The sequence below is a fragment of the Marmota flaviventris genome, chromosome 1 (genome assembly GCF_047511675.1).
Source record: "Marmota flaviventris isolate mMarFla1 chromosome 1, mMarFla1.hap1, whole genome shotgun sequence".
NCBI lineage: Eukaryota > Metazoa > Chordata > Mammalia > Rodentia > Sciuridae > Marmota > Marmota flaviventris.
This window is the reverse complement of record NC_092498.1, coordinates 146360473-146385323: the sequence shown is the minus strand read 5'-3', so window position 1 is coordinate 146385323 and position 24851 is coordinate 146360473. Positions and strand designations below refer to the sequence as shown.

At 50.1% G+C, this 24851-nt stretch overlaps 1 protein-coding gene across 1 annotated transcript in view; it reads right to left on the bottom strand.

Moving 5' to 3' along the window:
* The window catches only part of Ccdc60 (coiled-coil domain containing 60), a 137811-nt gene that overhangs the window by 19632 nt on the left and 93328 nt on the right, over positions 1 to 24851 (bottom strand). Inside the window, exons 3-6 of the mRNA XM_027923236.2 lie at positions 23273 to 23443; positions 18267 to 18368; positions 14055 to 14162; positions 4317 to 4407 (exon numbers count right to left, since the gene is read on the bottom strand). Coding sequence (XP_027779037.2) covers positions 4317 to 4407; positions 14055 to 14162; positions 18267 to 18368; positions 23273 to 23443 — 472 coding nt within the window. The remainder of the gene's footprint in view (positions 1 to 4316; positions 4408 to 14054; positions 14163 to 18266; positions 18369 to 23272; positions 23444 to 24851) is intronic.

Here is a 24851-nt window from a genome sequence, read left to right as displayed (position 1 = left end):
GTTGCCAAGGCCCAGAACAGGGTGGTTTTTTGTTTGGTTTGATTTTTGGTTTTGGTACCAGGGATTGAACCCAAGGGTGCTTAACCACCGAGCCCCATCCCCAGCCCTTTTTATTTTATAATTTTGACACAGGGCCACACATAGTTGCCGAGGCTGAGGCTGGCTCTGAACTCGTGATCCTCCCGCCTCAGCCTCCCAAGCCGCTGGGATGACAGGCGTGTACCACCCGCTACCGGCCCAGGAGAGTTTTCAACTTTTCTTTTGTCATGACTGTTGGAGTTGACTTTCAAACCGTAAAGGAAGGTAGGTCCAACGTCTTCAGCTGCATCTTGGTTTTGGCCTCCAACTTGATCACCAGGTCGATGCCCGGAAGGGAACCCGAGGGTGAAGATTTGTGTTCAGGGGTGTTTTCCAAAGAAGCTGAGAACTTTCTGGGCCTGGTGTTTAGGAGGTGGAGCGGGGGAGGCAGGTATGTCTGGTGGGTGGTGTTCTTGGGGGAGAAAAGCCGTGGGGGGTGGGAAGGCCTTGAAGGGATCAAGAGGCAGACAGAGAAGCTTGTGAGGGGAAGGGAAGGAGTCAGAGAGAACGGGTTACAGGTGTGTGTGTGTGTGTGTGCACATGTGTGTGTGTGCATGAGTACCCTCCTACATTGTTGGAGTCCCTCCACAAAGTACTCTCTGAGGTCATGTCCTCTTGACACGCATGATCCAAGTTTCAGAGAGTCTTCTTAACTTTCCCAAGGTCACACAGCTAGCAAGCAGCAGAGCCAGGGTTCAAACACAGGTGAGGGTATCACCAAAGCTGGTTACTTAAAAATACATTGAAAGGCCTTTTCGGTGGCATTGAAAGTGCCCTTGATCCCACGGTGAGGATTCTTTATGGCATTTAAAATGCCAGGTGGTGTACGCCTGCAGTCCCAGGGACTTGGGAGGCTGAAGTAGGAGGCTCACATGTTCAAGGTCAGCCTCAGCAATTGATAGAGACTCTGTCTCAAAATAAATGGCTGGAGATGTGGCTCAGGGGTAAAACGCCCCTGGGTTCAACCCCTAGTTCACCAAACCAACAAAAAAGTAGTCTCCTTGGTTTTGGGTGGGGAAGAGTAGGCTCTCTACAACTCCAGAGGAAAAGCTCACAACAGGTGTGGGGTGACAATTTACACCCAATTGATAAAGATGATTTTATTTGAGAATATTTTAAATGAAAGCTGTGTGTGTGTGTGGGGGGGGGGGGAGGTGTCAGACAAATGACTTCTTTAGAGGAAACACAAAGTTGCCCAGGAAAGAAGATAGGAAGGAGAGAGGGGGCAGAAGAGCACACTTCAATTTAATATGTAGTTAAAATACAGAATAGGGTGGAGAGAACTGTATCCAGCAGGTTCATTTCAGGAGTCCATGACATGTGATCAGAAGACACACACACACAGAGTTGTGCTGGGGATTGAACCCAGGGGCGCTTGGCCACTGAGCCCCATCCCCAGTCCTTTTCATTTTTTATTTGGACGTGGGGTCTCGCTTAGTTGCTGAGACTGGCCTCGAACTTGTGATTCTCCTGCCTCGGCCTCCTGAATCTCTGGGGTCAGGGAGTGCGCCCCCCCACTCCCAGGAGGAGCCGTATTTTGATTGGCTGTCTCACGGGGCCCTGAATGTGGGTGGAACTTCCCTGCAGTAGGAGAGGGGAGGGATTTCTTGGTTGTACAGAGGAAGGGGAAGGTGGGGGAAAGGGAGAAGAAGGTGGGGGGAAGGCTATCGTGTGAGCTCTTCCTGGGCGTGGCTCTTCAGTGACATTCAACCCAAATGGCAGCATGTTAGAGAATGTGACAGACTGGGGGGGGGGGTGGGGATTGGAGTTTGAACTGGGCTTAGCCAGACCTCCAAGGGGTTGCAAAGCGCCTGTGATAAAAGTCAAAGCAGATACCAAGAGTTGGCGTGTTCTCTCCTTTGATTAATCAGGGGCTGGGAACAAGGCTCCCTCTGTCCTGACTGACAGCCCCTCTCCTGCCTGCCCCCAGGGGAGATGATGTCAGAGCTCAGCGGTGGTCCACACACAGGTCGCCTCTGTTCTCTCTGCCACCGTACAGATTCCTGGGGCTGGAAACCGAGGACTTTCTGGAGGGACTCCAATGTCAGATTTGGAGCCTGGACAGACAGACGGCCATGGAGGGCATCTTGGAATCTTGCAGTGAGCCCTGAACTCAGAGCCAAAGGCACTTACAAAACACTCAGAGGTGGAACTGGGAGGACCTCAGGAGGGCCTTCCCTAGCCACAGTTTTGTGTGCATCTTCTCCCAGCTAGGATTTCATCTTGTGCTCCTCAAAGTTGCCAGTAATTAAAATTCAATTAACCACCCCAGCCAGGAAAGTCCAAAGTGAAGGGCTGACACTTCTGATTCATTGAGAGTGGTGGAAAAATAAAAATGTGGGGTGGGGTGGGGGGGAGATGTGACAGGCAGCTTCAGCGTCTTGCTTGCCCTTTAATGAACGGACTTCCCCTGAGTTGACTTCAATCCCCAAATGCTTCTCTATTTTTTTTTTCTATTTCACTCAGGGGCAATAGTAACCACATCAGTAGGGACTGATTTTTGGTAGCAGAATCCCCGAATGGTTCCTTAGACTTTCTAAGAAGCAGGGGTTGCAAACTGTGGCTCCCAGGGAGACATATTTCATCAGCCTGGATTTTATACATTAGGAGATTTTTACATAAAAAACCTAATTTTTTTTTCTCTCTTGGAAAAGACAAGGCCTGAGTTTTTATTCTCATGTGACAAAATGAGCTGGCACTGAGCAGAGGGGCTTTTCTTTAGCTTTCTTGACTAAAGAGAAGCCACAGACCTCACCCCTCCCTACTGTATCCCACCCGGGCTGATTCTTCCATCTGCAGAATTTTCTGGGCCCTTTGGAACACAGCTAGGGCCCTGTCAAGGTCTTCACGGTTCCAGAAAGATATCAAGGGCCGTGGGATTTCCAAATGCTCCATCCTTTATTGGCAGAGAAACTGAGATCAGGAGAGGGGACGAGGTCACATAGTGAATGGAGTCACCGTGACTGAACTAGGCATCCTTCATCCCGTTCAGTGCTCTCACGCCCCCAGAGTGGACCACACTACTGTCCAGGGTGGGACCCCACACAGGCTTGCTGGGAAATTTAATTTTGAAAGAGTTCGGCTCCTGCAATTCACTCCCCACTCCTCCAGTTCTAGTCGTGAATATTCCTGAAGGACATTTGTCAGGGTTTGCAGCTCCTGCTGCTCTGTCTGTGCATCTCTGGAGACGGATGTGCACAATATCTCCATAGCAACTTTCTGAGATAGAGACAAAGGCTCTTGCTTCTCAGATCTAGGAGCGGTCTGACAGAAAGAGCAGGAAAATGGTGCAAATGGTCTGTGGAGGGGAACGTGCAGTGGAAGAGCTCAAGGTTTAATAAATAGACAGACCCAAGATGAACTCCTGCCTCTGCCACCACCCAGCTGTGTGACCTCATGCAAGTTACTTAACCTCTCTGAACTCCAACTTCCTCCTCTCCCACCAGAGGATAAGAATAGTGTCCCGTGGGGTTATTAAGAAGGCAGAGTTGGATAATTCAAGTAAAGGACTTCCTTCGCATAGAACTGGCCTCCTTATGAGTACATTGATGGAAAATCGGTTTCTAAAAATTGCTAAGCAGGCTCAGCCTTTCCGCAGTTTCAAAGTGAGTTTGCAGATGGCGTCTTTATGTTCTTCACCACGACTGTGAGGTAGGCAGGGACCAGCTCTATGTCCATTTTGTGGGTGAGGGACAGACAGGCTCAGCCAACACTAGAGTCTTCACTTCCTGAAATATCGCCTCCTGCTTGGGGGTGTGTTGGGAGGCTTGTTTATTTAGTAGAGGAACCAACCGGGAGTTTTGGGGTGAGGAGTAGCTTGGGGTTGAGATATTTTCTTAACAGTGAGCACACATTCTAATTTGTAGGGAATCTTGTCTGTCGGAGCACTCAGGAGAGAGAGAGAGAGAGAGAGGGGGAGAGAGAGGGAGGAGGGTTATTGATTTAGGAGGTGGAGTGAGATGAGTCCATTTCCTTCTGGTGACATCTTATTGAACAGCCGCTCAGCACCCCCTCTCAAGCAGCGTCCAGCCCAATGTCATTTTTCCTATAATCCCCAGATAACCATTTTAATTAAAATTTATAAGAACCATCCAACAGCCTGTGGTCTCTGACTTCCCTTCACTTCAAAAGCCAACAAGAAAAAAAAATAAGTTTGCATTAGAGGAAAGACCGGCAAAATCCGTCCCTGCCCAGGCGGGGGCTGGTAGCCACCGGGCAGGGCGGCCGCAGCTGGTTACCTTTGGTGTGGCCACGAAGTGCTCCCACCTCTGAGCCATGGACCTGTCCTTGTTGATTTTTTTTATCGAGCTCTTGCTTCCCCCGGGGTCCCTGAGTGAGAAACAGCTTAATGAGTTCTCCGTTTGCACAGACTTTGTTTATTACAAGTTTTCTTTTTTCTTTTCTTTTTTTTTTAAGAACCAGGGGATGGATGGCGGCTGGTCTCGGATAAGATCCCCACCCCCACACCTGCCCTGATGCTCTGCAGCTGAGTCTTTGCAACCTCGAGGCCAGGTGGGACCACTGCCCGCTGGCCCGGGCTGAAGGAGGCGGGCTGTCTTTGTGCGGGTCTCACAGCTGTGTGCTCTGGGACTCCAGGACAAGTCTCAGATTGCTCAGATGAATTGGGAAGTTCCTTTGTGACTGTTTTGCATGTTCTAGGACTTCAGGGTCCCTGCATCAGGGGCACTTTGGAGCAACACAAAGAATATCAGCCGATGAGGTTGGGGTAGCCAGGGGAGGGGTTTGCACAGTGACAATCACTGGTTAAGACTTATTGAAGCCCAAGTTCTGTTGGAGGCTATTTTCAAGATGTTTCTGTGTCCTTGCAGAATCTCCTCAGTCGCTGAGATCCTGTGATGCTGTCATGATGGTCCCATTTTGCAGATGAGAAAACAAAACTCGGGGTGGGGGGGCTTCCGCACTCACCCAGATGCATATTTACAAAGCTTCAGGGACCCTCCCTCTAGGGGTGCCTTCTCTAAAGACCCTGTACCTAAGATTACATTGCAATTTTGTATTATTATTGGTGTTGTGTTGTTGGTGGTGGTGGTGATGGTGATGGTACTAGGGATTTAACCCAGTGTCACTTTACCAAGGAGGCTGGCCTTGAACTTGTGATCCTTCCATCTCAGCTTCCCAAGTGGCCTGGATTAAGGGGCACAGAGCCTGGCTAATCACTCCCTGGAGAGGAGACTGAAGCCCCAGCAGGCTCCGTTGGTAACGTGGCCGTAAACCCTTACCTGAGACCTGAAGAGCTGTTTTGCTGCTAAATTCTTATAATTCGGGCATTTTGGGAAGAAAATATGCTGCCTCTGTTGTGTGTGACCATGATCCCTCTAATGGGGTCTCGGCAACGCTTTATAATCAAACGCGTTCATATTTCTTTAACAAAATACATGAATATTTATATCAGTTAAATAAAGACTTTAAATAGCGTCAAGTTGTGGCACCTCATCGATTTGGTTCAGGTCAGATTTTGCTGCCAAATGAGTTAGGGAAACGCTGGTTCGGAGTCTCGTTAGACTTTGGGCTTGTGGTGATGGGGCAGGGGGTCTCTATTGATAGGCAAGGACGGGGGGGGGGGGTCGTAGGGTCTGATCTCTTGTGTGTCTGTAGATTGGTTGATTGGCCCATCCATCAGCCATCCTCCCACCCCCACCTTTCTCTCTCTCTCTCTCAACCCTTTTTCTTTGCAGAAAGGATTTTAGAGGCCTGGGATCCTTTTTCCCTTTGTCCGGTTTCTTCTAACACGGAGCAGGGCCTGGGGGACGTGAGGAGATGAGCAGATACGCATGCTCACCAGGGTCTGGGCTTATAGGGCGGGGTGGTGGCGGGTCCCAGTGCTCAGATCTCCAGAGGCAAAAGATGATCAAGTTAAACCCAACTTAAGACTGGCTTCCCCAGGCATGGGGGACCTGAGTAGCACCATTGAGGACTCTTAAGGGGACCGTCCTGTCCTCACCAGCACGGACCTGTTGGACAGATACCAGCTCACAACCAGGGGACACGAAATGCACACAGGCCCCGGCAGAAGAAGTCAGGCTGGGGAGGACGGGGGTGAGTTTGGGTCTCGAAGCTTTTTGTAAGACGTTGGGTTTGATGACACAATACAAAGCCCCCTGAATAATTAACAGAGAAGCTCATTTAAGTTGGTTCTGCCAGCCTCTCCCCCCCCACCCCCGCCCAGAGTAATCAAATTAGGGAATATTTAAAATCAGCCAGAGGAAGAACGGGTGGTCCTTCAGCCCTAGAAACAATATTGGAGCTCCGGGCGCTTTTGAAGTCTGATTTGAGGTGCACCAACGGGGAGCCCCTGGCTTCTGCGCCGGAGATCTTCTTTCAAGACCACAGGGCCTTCTGCTTTTCTCTCTGCTATGGCGGCCCCTGTTGAGTTGCCAGCTTTTTTTCTTCAAGTTCAAAAGCAACCCCCTTCCCCTTTCAAAATTAAATCTGGCCCCAGCCAGGCTTTCAAAAAATCTGAAATATTCAGGCCCAATCGGGAAGAGGGAAGTTTTCCGCCAATGCTGACTTCCAAGACGACCAGAAATCTATTGCCACTTCAAGGGGCCACGCTAAATGAGCTAAAAAAATGCAGCGAGTCTCCCGCAGACCTTCAAACGCCCCCCCCCCCAGCCCTGGCACGGCAAAGCCACCGACACCGAAAAGCCCTGGTTGGACAGAATCGGTCTCTCTGATGTTTCATTTTCAGTAGCAAATAAACCAAACAGGGAGATCGATAGGTGGGAGGACAGGACAAAGCCACGGGGGGCAGCGATGTCCACCGCACACCTCGTGGGGAAGGGCAGGGCCAGCAGCAGGTCCTCCCCAGTGCCCTGATGGCGAGATCATTAGTGCAGTCCACCCACTTCCCTGCTCCCTCAAGTCAGGGGTGACTTGCTTTGTTCAAAAATACATGAGCGTGAGGGAGTGAGCGAGGGGAGCCTTGGGCGGGGGCTTTACAGGCCGTCCTGGAGTCATCTGGCAGAGCTTGTGCTGAGATGGTGCTTCTGTCAGCCCCCTCCCCCGCCTGGCTGTAATGAGCAGAGAGCTGGACGCGTCAGGGCAGCAAGAAAGGAGCTTCTATGGCGTGAAGCCGCTGAGATTTGGGGGTTGCATTTATTGCAGTTTAATCAAGATCCCCTCATTGATGCTCCCAATGTCCCGTCTGTGAGACCCGGGCCAGTCCCCCTGAGCATCAGAATCAGAAGAGGGTGATCTCAGTGGGGAGAGTTCCAGAGTCCCGCTGCCCACTGCTTCCTGAATGCAGGACTTTGTGTGAAGTTCTGTAGCCTCTCTGAGCCCCGTCTGTAAAATGGGGAGATAATATGAACTATGCAAATGATTGCTGGGCAGAGGAAAAGAAGTGGGGCTCGTGAAGAGCCGGTGGGTGCCTTGTACAGAGAACCTGGTACAGTTCGCCTACCCACAGTGATGGTGTGCTTTTCACAGAAGAGATGTTTTTTTATGGGGGGGGGGGTGGTTACCAGGGATTGAACTTGGGGGCACTTGACCACTGGGCCACATCTTCAGCCCTATTTTGTGTTTTATTTAGCGACAGGGTCTCACGGAGTTGCTTAGGGCCTGGCTTTTTTGCGGAGGCTGGCTTTGAACTCGCCGTCCTCCTGCCTTAGCCTCCCGAGAGCCACTGGGATGATAGGCGTGCGCCATTGTACCTGGCTACATCAGAGATTTTACTGTGACTTTCAGGAGGAGCTGATGGTGGGGACGAGGCCCCGGGGCAGCTCTATAGGGGAGAAGTAGCTGTGATTTTTAGGCCATTATTTCCCCCTTTGGAAGCTTTCTGGGGGATCCCGTTGGCCAGAAATCAAGGGAAGAGGGCGTTGAGAATGGTCTCCTCTCTTTTAATGGTGTCCACCGAGAGAGCACGTCTTGTCCCTGGCTGTCGTTTGAAGATGTCCGTTTACAGTGGCAACCAGCAATTGTCTCCACCACTCCACTCTCACTTTCTGACTCACACTGGGCTGAAAACCTGTGCCTCAGGGTGGAAAGTCGGTTGACCAGGCCGTGTCCACCTGTCCGGGGCTGAGGGCAGGAACGGCTGATTCTGTACCTGGGGGTGGGCAGAGGCGGATCTCTGGGGATCCCCAAGGCCAGGCGGCCCCGCCCTGCCTCAGGAGGGATGAGACCAACTGATCATCCTGCCGCCTGCTCCCGCTCCCTGATGTCGGCTGGGGAACCAGAGCGGACGGATTGCAGCCACACAAAGCTCGGAGCAGGGGAAATCAAGAACTCCCTAACCTGTCACTTCCTGAGCCAGTCTTTCCAACTTCAAAGCACAGCCCCAGGCCCTGCCACTATATCCCATCACCCATTTATTTCCTCACGACACTTAGAGCTATCTCAAATTATCTTGACTGTGACATGTTGATTATCTGTTGTCCCCTCTCTTCTCCAGAGGGAAGCTCCTGAGAGCAGGACGTGGGCTGTTATCTGCGCTGCAGCCTTCCCAGCAGTGTGCCACCAGCAAAAGGCTGAGCTGCAGGTCAGTGACATACTCTTGGGTGGGGGTGGGGGTGGGGCTACAGGACAAAGGGCAGGCCCCTTTAAATATAAGCCATTTCATTAAGAAGTGCCATTGGGTGTGCTGGTCAAGGAGACTGCCCTGTTGCATGAAAGGGAAAATTTTGGAAAAACTTTTTTTTTTCCCTTGGAGAATTGGTGAACATATTTCTGTATATTCTTAAACCCATAAGCTCCAGAGGTGCAGCCGCGAAGGGATGCTCCTCCTGTGTCAAGTTAAACAGGAAGCCTGGAGTGGCAAAGCCGTATGTGCAGAATAATACTTTCGACTCTTTTATGAAAGAAAATGATACCTATATCACCTTGATAAGTGGGTCCCTTTTTAATGTGCCACTTTGTAATGAGATAACCTTTTTTTTTTTTTTTCTTGAGGGAGGGCACCAGATGATTCTCTAAATTAATTGGAGACTTTGGGCTTCGGCCACAGACACTGGAAATGATCGTCGAGCGGTTGAGCACCCAAGTTCTCTAGCTGGGTTCAGATCCTGACTTCTCTTTGGCTAGCTCTGCCGCTTGCAGAAGATGACTCCGATCCTCTGGGCCTCCGTGTCTGCACTGACCAGGTGGAATGGGGCTCAGATGAGGTCATAGAGTCAGAGCAGTGCCCAATTCCGAGCTCTGGCTATTTCCGTTATGAAATAGTGGTTGGATTTAGGGGTTCGTGTTGAGCCACCAAAGTGTGGGTTCCTTTTGAGCCATCTATATTTTTATAAGGAAAGGGGGTGTTCTTTGTGCCTAGACTCCTTCCATAAAAGTTAGGATTGCTGAGAGTTTGCTAGAATGCAGGTTCTCAGGCCCCAACCTGCGGGATCAGAATCTTTATGCTAACTGGGGTCCCCAGCCGCACAGTGTGAAGAGCTTTGAACTAAGAGTGCATGGAAATGTTTTGGAGACTGCAGAGCAATTAAACACACACATTATCATATTTAAAAATCCAGAGGAAGCTACAGTAACCAGGATTCCACTCACCTGTCCCCCAAGCCCCCAGTGAAGAGTGGGTGCAGAGGGCAGAGGGGTCTGTCTGGGGCAGTCGGAGGCAATGGGACCTAGACGTCTGAGCTGCTTACTTGGCTCCAGGGGACAGCACAGGTCTGTGGGGACAGCTCTGTGTGATGTCCCCCACCTGGAGGGTAAACTGGTGACTCTTGATTCTCTCCCTTCTTTTGCAAGGTCTCCCCTGCTTTTCCCCAAGGTGACTAGAGAAGATGGCAGAAGGGATGTGGCTGGAGAGGGGCTGCCATGTTTGCTCACCTGCTCCTCCAGAAAGTTCTACTCAGGCTTAGTCCTTGGAAAGATAGTCTTTTTTTTTTTTTTTTTTTTTTTGGTATCCGGGATTGAACCCAGGGGTGCTTAACCACAGAGCCACATCCCCAGCCCTTTTGGTGTTTTACTTGGAGACAGGGTCTCCCTGAGTTGCTTAGAGCCTTGCTGAGTTGCTGAGGGCTGGCTTTGAGCTCACGATCCTCCTGCCTCAGCCTCCGAGCTGCTGGGATGACAGGTGTGTACTACTGAGCCCAGCCAAGATATTCTTTAATAAGAATACCGTCAATTCAGGTCTAAAACCTCTATTTCAAACCACCCCCCAAAGGATTGAATAACAAGATTTTAATAACTTATTTGGCAGCAAAATGTGACCTGAAAGGAATTGCCCTTTATTTAGGAACTTAGGATAAATATTCACTTTTTGTTTCCTGCAGACTCACATCTGTGCCGCCCCGGGCCTCCTTGGGAGTGTGACGTTCTATATGGTAGATACCTCATACTTCCTTTTTAAACTAGAAAAAAAAAGTCAGAATTCTGAAACACAGTTGGCTCCAAGGGTGGAAAGACTTATGGACCTTCACACAAAAAAATCAGGTGTGACTTTGTCTAAAAAGAGGTTTGTACACTTGCAGAAGGATAATTGCCATAGTATTGAAGGCTAGTTTCTCTTCTTGGTCTGACCAATAGAAATAAACTCTTAAGAGCAGTAGGATTAATAAGGGTGCTGGGATGTGGTGCTATGTCTGAATTGCTATAGGAGGAAACTGAGAATTGAGAAGTTCCCCCCCCCAAGTAAAACAGAGACTCAGATGCAGCTAATCCTAAAATTTGTTGTCTGCCCATTCACTTGACCAGCCATCAATCCATCCAAACATGAGATCCTCGTCCTGTGAATGCTGATGGTCCCTCTCGAAGCATTCTAGCTGCCCCTTGGTCAAATCTCGCTGTGTGTGCCCAACCCACACGGAGGAATTGAACCACCCCCACATTCCTGCTCTAAATCCATAAAGAGAGGGACTTGGTATGCAGATGTCATGATGCCTCTGGGAGCCATGGGTCACCGGGGATGGATATTTCCTTTCAGAAAATCCTCGGGGGCTGGCAGGGTCAGGGTCTGGGTCTCAGAATTAACACCAGGAGAGGCTGGCTCTCGGCTGATGGAAATTCGGATGAGCATTCACCAGAACTGGGGACCTGGGGCTTCTTCTTGGGGTCGTTCCCTGAGGTGTTTCTCTTTGGAGTTAGATATTTTTGGTGGACCTTGTGTGTTTGCCCAGTGACCCAGTGACCACGGATCTCATGTGCTGCTAAAATTCTGCTCAGAAGTTTCTTTTCTAGCCTGAAGTCCCAAAGGCATCCATAACCAGGAATTCTTGTCCCCCAGAGCTGTCATTTAAACAGACCCTGGGGTCCTGGAGTTGGCTCACATGGACGGGTGAGAACCCAGGGGCAACTCTTCCCAGCTCCAAGCCCAGTGACATCACGCTGGCCATCTTGAAATCAGCCTCGGCCGGGTATTCACACCAGGGACATTGGCCTTACTACAAACCACGTCTCTCCAGGCCCTGAAAAACTGCCTGTTAAACATTTACCATCGTATCCCGGGGCCCACGTTAAAAGTCCCTACCAGGAGGAAATGGTCTACTAGAGAAAAACCAGACCCCACCAAGATACTCTCCCTGCCAAAGGCAATCTTCTTGAACTGCACTATTCTCTTGGGTCTGTCTGAATTATTCTGATTCTGCTTTTAGAGAGCTGGGCAACCTTAGATCCCTGCCCTTATCAATCATCGATACTCAATGAGACCAATATGTCTTTTTACTGCCATCAACAATTTTTTTTTTCTTGGTTACGTTCTGAGCACATTTTTTTAAAAAAAGCAACTAAAGAAAATAAAGATGACCCTTTCTCTCTCTCCTCCGTCCACATCCTACATGATGCTCTTCCCTCTGTGAGGGAGGGTGGGTGTGTACACGTCAGAGGCAAGGTTGCTGTTGGTGGCCGATGAAATGCAATTAGTAGTCCCCAGGCTCAGGGGCTTTTTTCTTAGAATCTAAGCAATCAACGGTGGAAAAAAAAAATGTACATGTTGCTTTGACCTAGCGATTCCCATTTCTCAGAATCCAATCAAAAGAAATATTCACAACTGGGCACGAAAGACATGTGTAAGAATGTTCCGTGAAGAGCCACTTGGAATGTCAAAAATTTGAGAATAGCCTCCATGTCTGTCAATAAAGATATGCTTATCTGAATTATGTTCCATCCACACAACAGAATGCCCCAGTGTGCGTGCCTTTCAATATGAACAGAATGCGGAAGATGGGTAGGTGCCATCATGAGTCCCTGTAAAAGGCGAGGGCGGGGAATGAGGTAGAGAACAATATTTTAAACCATTTTCCATCAAAAATATCTGTGAGCCAGGCACTGTGGTGCAAGCCTGTAATAATCTCAGTGACTAGGGAGGCTGAGGCAGGAGGAGGTTTGCAAGTTAAGGCCAGCCTCAGCCACATGGCAAGACCCTGTCTCAAAATACAAAGTAAAAAGGGCTGGGGATGTAGCTCAGTGGTAGAGTGTCTCTGGGTTCAGTCCCCTGTACCAAAAAAAAAAAAAAAAAAAAAAAATGAAGAAGGTATTAAAGAGATTTGGAATGGCACACCTTAAACCTTTAAAAGGAGTTTTTCTCTAAGGAGGGAATAAAAGCTTTTATACTTTATATGCTTATAAATTTTTTTTGAAAAATTTCTATGAGTAAATTGCATTCACTCATAACTTGGACAGTTTGGTTTTAAAGAAAAATGAATAATGCATGATGAATGTTTGAAGGCTGTGGGTTTCAAACAAATTCTGGGAATCATAAAAGATATTTTGTAAATAACTGAGGGACCAGGGTGGGAGTGGGGCCCCGGGTCTCTCAGCCCTTAAATCTCTTCCTTCCTGAAGAGGGTCCATTCAGAACAATCTGGTTTACATTACAGGGATTTTGACGTGAAAAAGAAAAAAGTAAACTATGACTGCTTAAAAAATAGTTTGTAAGCCACTGTATCAAAAAAAAATATTACAATTGTAACTTTGTCCCAGCCAAGAACACTGAATAAATTAGTTACTAACATGTTGGTAGATGCAGAATTCATATCTGTGATTGCGTCTGAGGCTAGTTTATCCGGGTCCTGGTGCAAGAGGTGAACTGGGGGACTAGGAGGGACGGGTGGTCCATGTCCTCGGAGGAAGGAGTTAATGAGGACCAATATTTGGAAGAGAAGAAAACTGAACTTTCCCAGGAGGCAGGGCTTCTAGAGGCACCCAGGCCCATGAAGGTGGAGGAGAGGACCCTTAGCACTGGGGATGGGGTTTATTAAACTCAGCCTGTGGTTTTCACAGTGCAAATCCTGTTCCTCAAGACTGGGTTCCTTATTATTATTTTGTGTCCCCCCCCTTTTTTTTTTTTACAGACAATTTGATTTCTTAAAGAATAAGCCTTGTTTGTTCCTATTTCTTGTTCCACCTTGCATGCCCCGTGCGGTTCTTGCTACCGTGGCCTCAAAGCTTGGGCCTGAGCCCTGTCCCCTGGAGGTGATGCTCCTGACCCTTTTCTTGGCCTGGACAAAGTGTTCTGGAAGCTTCTGCCTGGGCAAACCCCAGCTGCCCCAGGGAGCTGCATTTCAGGTACAGACGTCCTTGGGTCCAAGTGGTGAAAGAGCGCCCAGAACCCATTGAAAAGACAGCACAGCCAAACCAAGCAACTCCTTGAGATGAAGGAGCAAATCAAGAACAGGGAGATAAGGGAAGAAGAAAAGGGACCTGGAGAAGGAGGGAGAAGAAGAAAGAGAGAAAAACTAAAAATGGTAAGGAGGAGACACCGTCCCCCCGGAGGGCTGGAGAGCAGTCTGGCTGAGGATCTGCCAATTTCTGTGGTGTAAATTCTCCCACTGTGACCGGCTGATTTCAAGCCACCCATGTGATGTCGCTAGGCTGCAAGGGTCTGCACCCGATCGGGTCTGTGTGAGCTGCTTCTGCCCTGCCCTGTTTGGATCCCTCAGAATATATGGAGCCCCTAAAGCAACCTGGTCACCTGGTCACCCGGAAGGATGAACGGGAGGGAGGAGCGGAGGGCAGCCCTTCCCGCTGCCCAGGCTGGAGCTAGCACGGGGCAGGGCGGAGGCGCAGATGCCTACTTGAAATTCCAGCAGGTGGTCACCGACTTCATGGTGTGGTGGGTGTGGTCGATGGTCAGGGACTCCAAAAGCCAGTGCAGGGCGCAGAGCTGGCGGAACAGGGGCTCGCTGCAAAGACACAGGGAGGGGACACAGTGAGATCCCGTTACGACAATCTTCACGGGAAAGATTGGTACTGGTGATTGAACCCAGAGGGGCGCTTTACCACTAAGCCACCTCCCCAGACCATTTTATTTTCCATTTGGAGACAGGGTCTCTCTAAGTTGCTTAGGGCCTTGCTCAGATGCCGAGGCCGGTCTCCAACTTGCCAGCCTCCTGCCTCAGCCTCCTGAACCTCTGGGATTACAGGCATGGGGCATGTGGATTGGGCACACATCCTGTCATCGGCCCCATTCTGGAGACGGGGAGTCTGTGACTCAGAGAGGTTAGGAAGGTGTGCCCATTACCGGGCCAGCAGGGGGCAGAGCCATGATTTGAAGCAAGGTGATCCTGGGCCAGCAGTGGGGGTTAGTGTGTGGTGCGGGGAGACAAGGGGGGGGGTCCCCAGATGGAGTCTCAACTCTGGCAAACTGAGGGAATTAATGACCAGGCACCTGGCTGTTTATCCAATCAAAGGACAATAAGTGAGTTGGGTGACAGGTAGCCTGGAAAACAAGGAACTAGTGTGGTCACTACTTTTTTCTTCTTAATCAACAGGGGGACCCAGGGAAGTCCTTAAATGTGGACGTCCTTTGTCTGAAGATGCAGCTTGATATTGAAGAAAAGCACACTGAGCGTGATATTTGAAAATGTAACTAAAACACTATTTAAAAATAGGTCCCATCTACCTTTTCTGATAGGGAGGGGCATGTCATATAAAACATCTACAATGAGCCAGCTACTTTTTCCCACGTTATTTATTTTTGCCCCAAATCTGCGGAGGTATGAGTTATGATCCATTATTGTTTTGGAGAAGGGGAAACTGAGGCTCAGAGAGGTGAAGTGAGTTACCTGAGGTCACACAGCTGGGAGTAGAGAGGATTGGTCTGATTCCTCCCGGATACTGTGCTCCCCCGGGCCTGAGCCCTGCCTCTCACGGAGGCCTCGCTCTCCTCCGGTGAAGCCGAGGAGGCGGTCGGGAAGGGTTAACAGGCTGCCTGTGTTTTTCTTGGACTCAGCTGTCCTCACCTTCCACGACTGACTTCCCCTCCCACTAATAGAGCAGAGGCCTCCAGTACCAAGCCCTGTAACTGCTCTTTCCTGAGATTGCATCCCTCCTGGACCCTGTTCTCCGCTCCTGGTGCATGTTTATCTTCTCTGCCTTTCAGTGACGGGGCTTCAGCTCATAATCACCTCCACCAGGAAGCCCTCCTTGATTGCTCCGGGCCTGGGTTAGGCTCTCTCCAAGGACTTTCTAAAGCATCCCCATGTCTTCAATGTGTCCCTCTGTCCCTACCCTTTGGGTCCTCGCTCTATTATAACTACTTGTGTTTTTGACCCTCCACGGACCTGAAAACCACAGAGTCCTGCCCAGCCCGGGGTTCCCGGTGCTGGGCAGAGTGGGCTCAGTGTATTTCTGGTTACTGAACGGAGGATGGTGGGGATGGATTGGTTCAGATCTGACATTTTCCTGAAGCTGATAACTTGGGGTCGCCAAGAACCGTTGAGATAGGACATCGTCACAAGAGCCCAATCAGAACAGCGGTGAATACTTGGCAGAGAGCATTCCTTTGTGTCCGACCCTGTTTTCTGTGCTCGACACACAGTAACCAATTTCATCCTCATGAATCCCCGTGGGGGAGGCCTCATGGTCATCCCCATTTTGCAGATGGGGAAACAGAGGCCCAGAGACTCAGGCAACTTGTCCAAGGTCACAAAAGCCAGCACATGGCAGAGCTGGAACTGGAGTCCGGGCCTCTGGCTCCCAATTTGGTGCTCTTCACCACAGTGCTGATTGGTGGCTTGTGAGTCCAAAGACCCCCGGAGCATCCCGTGCTGGTGGCCGAGGGCACATTGGGGTGTGAGTTCTGGTCTTGGCTTTTGCTGCACCATTGACCACAGAAGGCCATGGGGGAGGGGCAGCCTCGTTATTTTAGAGAAGAAAAGGAAGGATCCTAGAACCCACAGCCCCCTCTGGTCTACAAAGCATAAGATTATTTATCATCCGGCCCTTGAAGAGCATAACAGTAACAACTTCCACTGGGATGCCGTTAATGATAACATATCTGATACACCTGGTGTAAAGAGCCGACTCAGGAGCTACAGGATCAAGATTCCTGCTGTGCAACCTTTGGCAAGTTCTGGGCCCTCTCTGATTCACTTTCCCCAATGGGCATTGAAGGAAGAAGGGCAAGAAGCTACCACTAGTCATTTCGTGGCTGATTTAAGCTTCGGTGTGGTCAGACCAAATGAATAGAGTATATGGTGGTGTTTGGGCGGGATTAGGTACTTTCCCAGATATCCCTCAATATCCCCAGATGCAAGGGACATCTCACTGGCTTCAGAGGGCTTGTCCATAAGAGACGCAGGGACAGCCCAAGTGTTTCCAAGGGACATTAGGAGAGATTACAAGGCCTCTTGCTGGAAGGAGATGTTTTAAGAGCATCAGGCTTCGACTGCCAGTTGGATGACCCTGAATGACTGGGTCTAAAGAGAAGCCTGTCAAGCGGGGTATGGTGGCGCATGCTGGTAATCCTAGTGACTCGGGAGGCTGAGGCAGGAGGATTGCAAGTTTGAGACTAGCCTCAGCAACTTATGGAGACTCTAAGGGACTCAGCAAGACCCTGTCTCAAAATCAAAGCTGAAAAGGGCTGGGGATGTGGCTCATTGGTAAATCACCCGGGGTCCAATCCCTAGCACCAAAGAAGAACAGAAAATGAAATCAAAGATAAAATCAATCCGAGGGACGCAGGAGGAAAGTGGGATGGGGGTGGGGCTCATCACAGGCCCGACTGTTAGGGAGGGATGAGGAGGTGGCCAATAGACACTGATGGTGGAGACCAGGGTGACCATGGTGTGGGTGACCTTTGCATGTCCACCCACGAGGTAAGTAAGTGCTCTTGCTAACGATTTACCCGTCTGCTATCTGTCCTATGATCTCACTCTCGCATTATTTGACTCTACAAGGGCAGAGGACTTGGCTCTCCAAATATACCATGAGCACCTCCAAGGCCAGATCTAGGGACACTCTTTCTGTGTAGCACGTGGTGACAAGAACCCGGGCTCTCAGGCCAGACCGGCTGGCTCCGAGCCTCACTACAGGGAGACCCTGAGCTGTGTGAGCCTGGGTAGGTGAATAGACCTCTCTGAGCTTCTGCTTTCTCCTCTTCCGGGTGGGGATAATAAGACACCTATCCAATGGGATGCTAAGAGTTTTGAATGAGGTAATGAATGCCTAGAGAGTGGTCAGTAGTGGCCAATAATGCCGGAAGGGTCATGGAGGTCTAATACATAAGTCTGTCGCACTAAAGTTCTTAAACCGACTCAGTAGCTTCCGGTAGTTGTTCTCAACGTGGGATGGAGGGGAGCGGGTCATTTCCCACCTACGGGGACTTTTGGCTGTCCAGAGACGTTTCTGGTCGTCACAGGCTGGGGAAGTAGAATTCCTGGCATCTAGTGGGTAGAGGCCACGGAGGTGACTAGCCATCCTACAGTGACCTGCCAGACTTTCACGACCAAGAATTCTGGGTCCCCAGGCGTGGACAGTGCTAAGGTGGAGGGACCCTTCCCTCAAGCCAGAGGCTGCTACCTCCGTGCCAAAGCGCTGCCTGTTGAAATGAGCAGCCAGTGCAAAAGGAGAGTTTGGACTTGCGACTCTCTGGGGGACACTCAGGGGACAGGGATGTCCTGGTGTTAGAAAGCAAGAGTACCCTTTTGCAGGGCTAGCCAGCCTCAGGGGCACTCAACCCCTGAGTCACATCCCCAGCCCTATTTTGGATTTTATTTAGAGACAGGGTCTCCCTGAGTTGCTTAGGGCCTCACTAAATTGCTGAGGCTGGTCTGAACTTGCGATCCTCCTGCCTCAGCCTCCCGAGGGCGGCTGGGATGACAGGCGTGGGCCACCTCGCCCGGCTTGCTTTCTGGTATTTTTCATGCCAGATAGGTTTGCCAGCGGCAAGCTCGGTGTCCCTTTCAAGAGGACAAGGGAATGTGTAGCTCAAGAGTTCCCTGCACACCCCCGTGCCCCGGGTCATTTCCGATGGCGAGGCCGGGGAGCCGGGTGAGGCTGCTTACACGTGAGCCTCGGGCATCGAGGGCAGGAAGAGGCAGCTGCGCATGGGGGTGAATGGGCGGAAGATGATGTTGGTCCCCGACTTCTTCTCGTCCTCGTAGATGCTGGAGGAAAAGCAGAAAGAGAACCGTGAGTAGCAGCTTTCGACGCCTCCTTCTCTTATATTACCAGGAACTATTACGTACCAGGCAACAATACCAGCCCCAGGAATAGGGTCAAGGTCATAGGAGAAGTTTGGGGACACAGTGCCGAAAACTCCCCACCCTGTTCCTGGAAGGCCCTGTGGTTTCTGAGCCACCGTCTAAGGACCTTTTCTATGAAACAGTTGATGGTTCCTGGATCCGCTCACTTGTACCCAATCATTAGTGACCACCTTCTTTGTGCTGGGGACAGCGGATGTAGCAATGAATGAGACTGACTCCAGTGGGGGCAAACAGGCACTGCCAAACCCACCCTTGGGATCCGTGTGCTTTGACAGCTGAAAATAGGGAATTTGACCAAGGAGGAAGCTGGGAATTCTTCCTTGAAGCTGAGAAAGTCGTGGTGATTTCAGGACACGTTCCCAAATTCCTCGATAGTCTTGCAAGTGACAGATGGGTCGACATCTACTTCCCCCTTAGATCGGGACTCTTAGACTGGTTGACCCAATAGCACGTGTCAGAAGTGACGTCATGCCAGGCCCCAGGCGCTGGCCGGCTCTCCTCTGCATGTCCTGGGATGGTCCTGCCTAGTGTCCAGCCACCATACTGTGAGGAAGCTGGCAGCCTGCGAAGAGGCCCAGAGGGAGAGGGACTCGGCTCTCAGCTCCCGGCTGCCAGCCACCCATGAGAGTGAGCAGTCTTGGAAATGGATCCTTTGAGCTTCCCTAGCTCCTGCCTTGCGGTTTGAAACAGAGACAGTCCTGCCCCTCCAACTGCAGACTAGTGAAAGAAGAGTTTGTTGTCTTGAGTTAATACGTTTTGGAGCGACTGTTCATGGCAACCATTATGGGAATAAGAGTAAAGACTGAGCTTCAATCTGAAGGTTGAATGGGAATCAACTAGGCAGATGGAGGAGGGAAAGGCCTTCTATGTGGAGGAAACAGCATGTGCAAAGATCCTGTGGTAGAGGGCATATGGTGAGTAGGAAAGCAGGAGGCCGTGGAGAGGGCAACTTTCATCTTTTTCTGTTGAGAAACATTAGCCATTGAGGGTGTTACGGTGACAGAAGGGGCTAGGGGAGGCGAGACTGGCACACGAGTGAGGAGCTGACTGTCCTCCTGGAATTCGAGATTAATCCTGGGTCACAGAGTTAACGAAAAGGACCTAAATGTAGATTTCCCCCTATTTCCTCTTTCATTGACTATTCAATGCTGGAGCTGAAGAAAGAAAACCTACAAGCAAACACGTTAATTTGCCCCATCTTATCCTGGTCTCCCGGTGGATTAGAATATGTAGAAATTAACCCCGTGTTTGTACTCCTTAATCTCTGGTTCTGGCCTTTGTAAACGACAATGATAGAACAGATTCCACTCATCTTTCCCCCCCACCATTTCAGCAGAATCTGAGGCTGAAAAAAATGAGGTCATTGAACGCGGTGGGAAATAATGCTGGAAGACAAGAACCTTCCGGAACAGGCTTGATTTTCTTTTTTCCCTGCATACTTTGTCAGACTTAAAAACTTTTGTCTAAAAAAGAACTTATTCTCTGGTCTTACATCCTGAGGGGGCACCGAAAATAATCCCTTTTGCTTTCATGAGGCGCGAGATCAAATGCTTGGTTTTTTAAAAAAAAAAAAGTCTTCCCAAATGAATGCTTGTATTTTTTTGGATACTGTTGTGCTTGGAATCCTATTTATAGAAACACAGCTTTTTAAATGTGGGGTACTTCCCATAGCCTTCCTGGAATTTAAGGTTTTGAGGCACAGGTGGGAGGATTTGAGGTAATTGAGGCCCAGGGAGAGCAAATTCACTTTATTGCATAATTAATAGGTGATAATTACACCAAGGGTGTCTTAGAAGTTGGGCCCTGTGCTAAGTACCACTTCATTTAATCCTCCTAACAAGCTTGGAGGTTTGGTACCCTTCATATGCGCAAAGGGAAAAAGGAGGCTCAGAGAGGTACAGGTGTTTGTCCGAAGTTGAACAGTTGTATTGCAGAAGTAAGGATTCGAATTCAAGTCCCGACTGGCTCCAAGGTTTGTGCTCCTCACAGTTCCCTGTCTTGGTGCGTGCCATCTCCTAATCCCATTTTATAACAGGTCCCCACTCTGGCATTTGATGGCTACCGTGCCTTAATGGCTTACAATTTCATTTTAATAACCAGCCTTGTACAGCGCGTAGAATCTACCCGATAAGATACAACCAGACCAATGTCTGCGAGACAAGCCATCTCATGCATATTTAAACTTATTAAACTTTAAATACACCGTGTCTCGCTCGCTGAAACACGGATGGGAGAAGGGAGAACTGTGTTCTGTGACCGCGGATTAAACACTCTGTCCAAACAGGCAACCACTTAAACAGGCGGGGGAGCCTCTTGAGCAGATGGGCTCCTGCCCCTGCCTGGAGCTGCCTGGCCTGTTCCTCTGAGCAGGACTCCTGGAATAAAGAGCCACGAGTTGATTCCTTCTAGATCCTTCCAGGGAAAGCTGGCTCCATCACCAGGAGTCGCAGACTGTACGAGAGCCCCTGGGCTCAGGCTGGAGGGCAGCATGTCTGCTGAGCTCTAGGGACCCCTCTGGAGAAAATGGGAAGCTCTGGGCTCATGGAGTGGCCTTCTCTGCACCACACACCCCTTCAGGGTCTGACGAGGACACTGGAATGGTTCTGGCTTTTCATGTCACCTTTCTAACGCCTGGCACAAGACACCGTTGGGTGTACGGGGTGCAGTTAGACAGGAATCATCTCTAATTCTTTTGCACGGTGGGGTAACTGTGGTTGACAGCAGTTACTTGTCCATCTGAGCCGAGCTAAAGCGAGTTTTGAATGTTTCCCGACACAAAGAAATGATCCATGTTTGAAGGGATGCGTATGCCGGTCGCCCTGACCCTTGCAAGTGGCGCTCGTTGTGCATGGAGATGTTACCCTGTGCCCCACACGCATGTAGATTATTAGATGTCAATCGAAAAATTAAACAGATATTTTTTGAAAAGGTAACACAGTTGCACCCCCTTCTCCAACCTGGACCATCCCAAGCAGATGTGCTGGCTCCAGGGCCGTCTGGTGGGCTTGTGGGGACATTGATGGAGCTTCTGATTGTGCTTTGTGTCACTCAGCAAGCTTCTGTCCAGTATGGAAGGGCCTCCTGGGATTTTTTTCCCCTCTAGATTTCCTTTTTACGTCCTCTACTTGAGGGGCTGGGTGTACTTGAGGCACTTTGGCACGTCCCCCCGTGGCACTTCGCTGTGGTTGAGGGTGGAGTAGGGGCGCTCTTAATGCTCTGGGTACCTCCATGTGCCCCCAGAGGGCTTGTGCACACAATGGTCTTTCAACACGCAGTGGTTGATTGTGCAATGAGGGTAGATCTGCGTCCAGACAGCCTCTCTTGCCTGCTCCAAACTGACTTTGAACCTGCTCCACAATTGGATGCACCAAGGGAACCGTATTACTAAAGATCCCCGAGGGACATGGAAATGGGTTCGAATTTCACACCTTGAGGCAAACCCTCCTGCACATCTTAGATATGCCTGTTTCCTCCCTCTTCTTTCTTGTCTTGGTGGGCTACACCCCTGGCCCGTCTTCTGAATGTCTCCCTCCCGGTTGAATCGATTTGCTCTTCCTGTGTATTGAACGTATCAGATTCATCCAGATGCCCCCTGCTCAAGTGACAGAGCTTCCTTCCTGGGGTGGCCACTCCTTAAGAGGCACAGATGAGGGATTGTCAGCCAGACATAGTTTTTCTGTCTTAGAAAAAATACATGAGTCAATAAATGAAGGCACAGATGTCAGGCTAGCCTATTTAGACAAAAACAAAACAAAATTGCTGGACAAAATAGAAAAAAAAAACAACTTAAAAGTGGCAGACAGCTGACCGTGAAGTAGAGATGTTTGGAGCAAAGCTGGAGAACTTGGAGCCATGCTTGGTTTCTGTCGCATTTATCACACGCATACACGGCGTCGAGGAACCACTGTCTCTATCTAGTCCCCAACCTTTTTCATGGCCACCAAAGGAGACCCCGTATCTAGTAAGCAGTCTCTGAGCCTCTCTGTCTGCTGCCACCAACCACCCTGATTTCTGTCTAGGATGAACCTCAAACCCACTGTCTTAAGCAGAAGAAGCCAGACAGAGCTCACATAGGATTCTGCTGAAAAGTTTTTAGGAAGTGCACATTCCTATTTCTTTAACTGTCTGGAAAACAGAATTTTTGCAAAGGGGGTGTCTGCTCCCGTGTCCTCTTGAGCTAATGCCCTGGCCTTTTGGATTCCTGAAGGTGGCCCCTGGCACAATGGAGCTCAACCATGGCTCCCCATTGGCATTTCCCAAGGGAACTTTAAAAAGTAGGAGAACTTTAAAATAGACCTTTTAAACTTTATTTTAAAAACAAGAGAAGCATACCGTGTAACCGGCCCGGAAGGTACCCTGGGCATTGGTATCTTGCAGACCCCTCCGGGTAGTCTAGTAGGTAGCCAGGGTTGGGACGGCTGTGGCCATGGGGTACTGGACGCAGCCACAGGCCATCTCTAGGGCGTGTTTCCTCTCTGCCCACTCTGGCACCTCTGCCCTGTCCCTGCTGTAGATTTCCTTGGGCCCACACAAGCTCAGCGTCTCAGAATTTTGTCCAGGACAGTTGGTGCAGCCCGTGGATTTGGGTGCCACGGAGTGTGGGCATCAGGCTGCTTTCTAACTGATGGCCTTGGGGAAATGATTGACACCTCTAAGTCTCATCTGCATGGCTAGAGTAGGGCCAGGGATTCCTGTTTCATGGGGCAGGCGTTTGTGGGAGGAGATATTCCTCGGTAGACCAGAAGGCTGGATGGCGCCACCCGGGGGAGGGCCCCTATCAGCCCCTCAGCTCCCTGTCCACTTACACCAACAACGAGTCCCCTAACTGGATCTCGGAGACCTTCTTGGCCGGCTGGAATTTATTTCTCTCTTCTTCCTCCAGCTTCTGGAGTTGCAGCTGCTCCTTCTTCAAGTTGCTCTCCTCCCTCAGAATGGTGAAGTAGCCGCGGCCCATCTTCACCGCCTGGATCAGGGAGCTGCAGAGACCGGGGTGGGAGAGACGGAGGCAGAAAGAGAGAAACAGACACAGACAGACAGATGGAGAGAGGGGGAGAGAGAGAGAGATGGAGAGGAGGAGAGAAGCTGAATATCTGCAATTCAGATATGGAGTGGCTACTGTGTGCCAGGCACCCTGCTAGGTGCCATGAAATCAGTGTGACCATCTGCAGGCCACAGGATTAGACATCATGGTGCATGGGAGAGGGTGAAGAGGGGCTTTTCTGTGATGGCCACCGGCAGAGGGCACACCTGCCATCCCAGCAACTCAGGAGGCTGAGGCAGGAGGATGACAAGTTGGAGGCCAGCCTCGGCAACTCAGTGAGAACCTGTAGCTAAGGGGATGTATCTGATCTGCGTGACGGAGCGCTTGCCTAGTGTGCCTGAGGGCCTGGGTTGATTCCTAGCACTGGGGTAGGGGGAGGGGAGGGGAACCAAAACCCAAAAGTCACCATCATATTTCCTAGATATAAATGTTTGTTCTAAAATTCAGTTTCATTTGTTGTCTTCCAAATTCCTAATAAACAACCGATGTGTGCTAGACGCTGAGCTGACCGTTTAAGATACACGGGGTGTCTGGAGTTCATGGCCAGTCGGGGAGAGAGACCTGGGCCGTCAATGATGACAGTCCTGAGGTGGGGGACAGCTAATTCAGGCAAATTGGAAACTGGGTGGGTGGAAACTTCCTCCCCAGAGACAGGGATATTTTCTTTCCTTCTTTCAGAGCAGCCTCGTCCTCCCTCCGAGTCTCTCTCTGCGCTCAGTTTTGATGGGGAAGTTCTCAGTCGGCTGTCACAGCCGGACTCTGATTAACTGACCCCTGCTTATTGCTAGGAGGAGTTGGGGTGTTCCTAGGGGCATTTCCTTAGCAGGGGGCTCCTGTAAATGACCATGGGGGAGAGGCTGGGAGCCAGCATGGATGCTCTGCCGGCATTTTCCAATCATAGTGTACAGGTGGTAGCTGAGCGCTGACTTCTCACTCATTCATTTCTCTGGCTGGTCTTGGCTGAACATCAATTCCAGGTACCAGTGCAGGGGGCTGGGACTGCCCAAAGGAATAAGGCATTGGTCCCCAGAGAGTTCCCCGTATAATGGAGAAAGAACACCCCAGAGGTACACTCTACACCTGAATTACCTCAGGGCTAGAGGAACCCAGGGAAATCACGGGAGGCTTCCTGGAGAAGGTGACATTTGGGCTAAGTAGGAGTGCCACCAAGAAAATGTCACACCAGTGAACAGATCAGGAGGGCTAAAGGCCAAGAGGTAGATCTTTAGATAGCCTGGTCAGGGAACCACCAATACCTTTCTTTTCTTCTTTTATAATTTTTTAAAATTTGTTTTAATTACTTATTCTTGATAGTAGAATGCATTTATGCAATTTGATATATC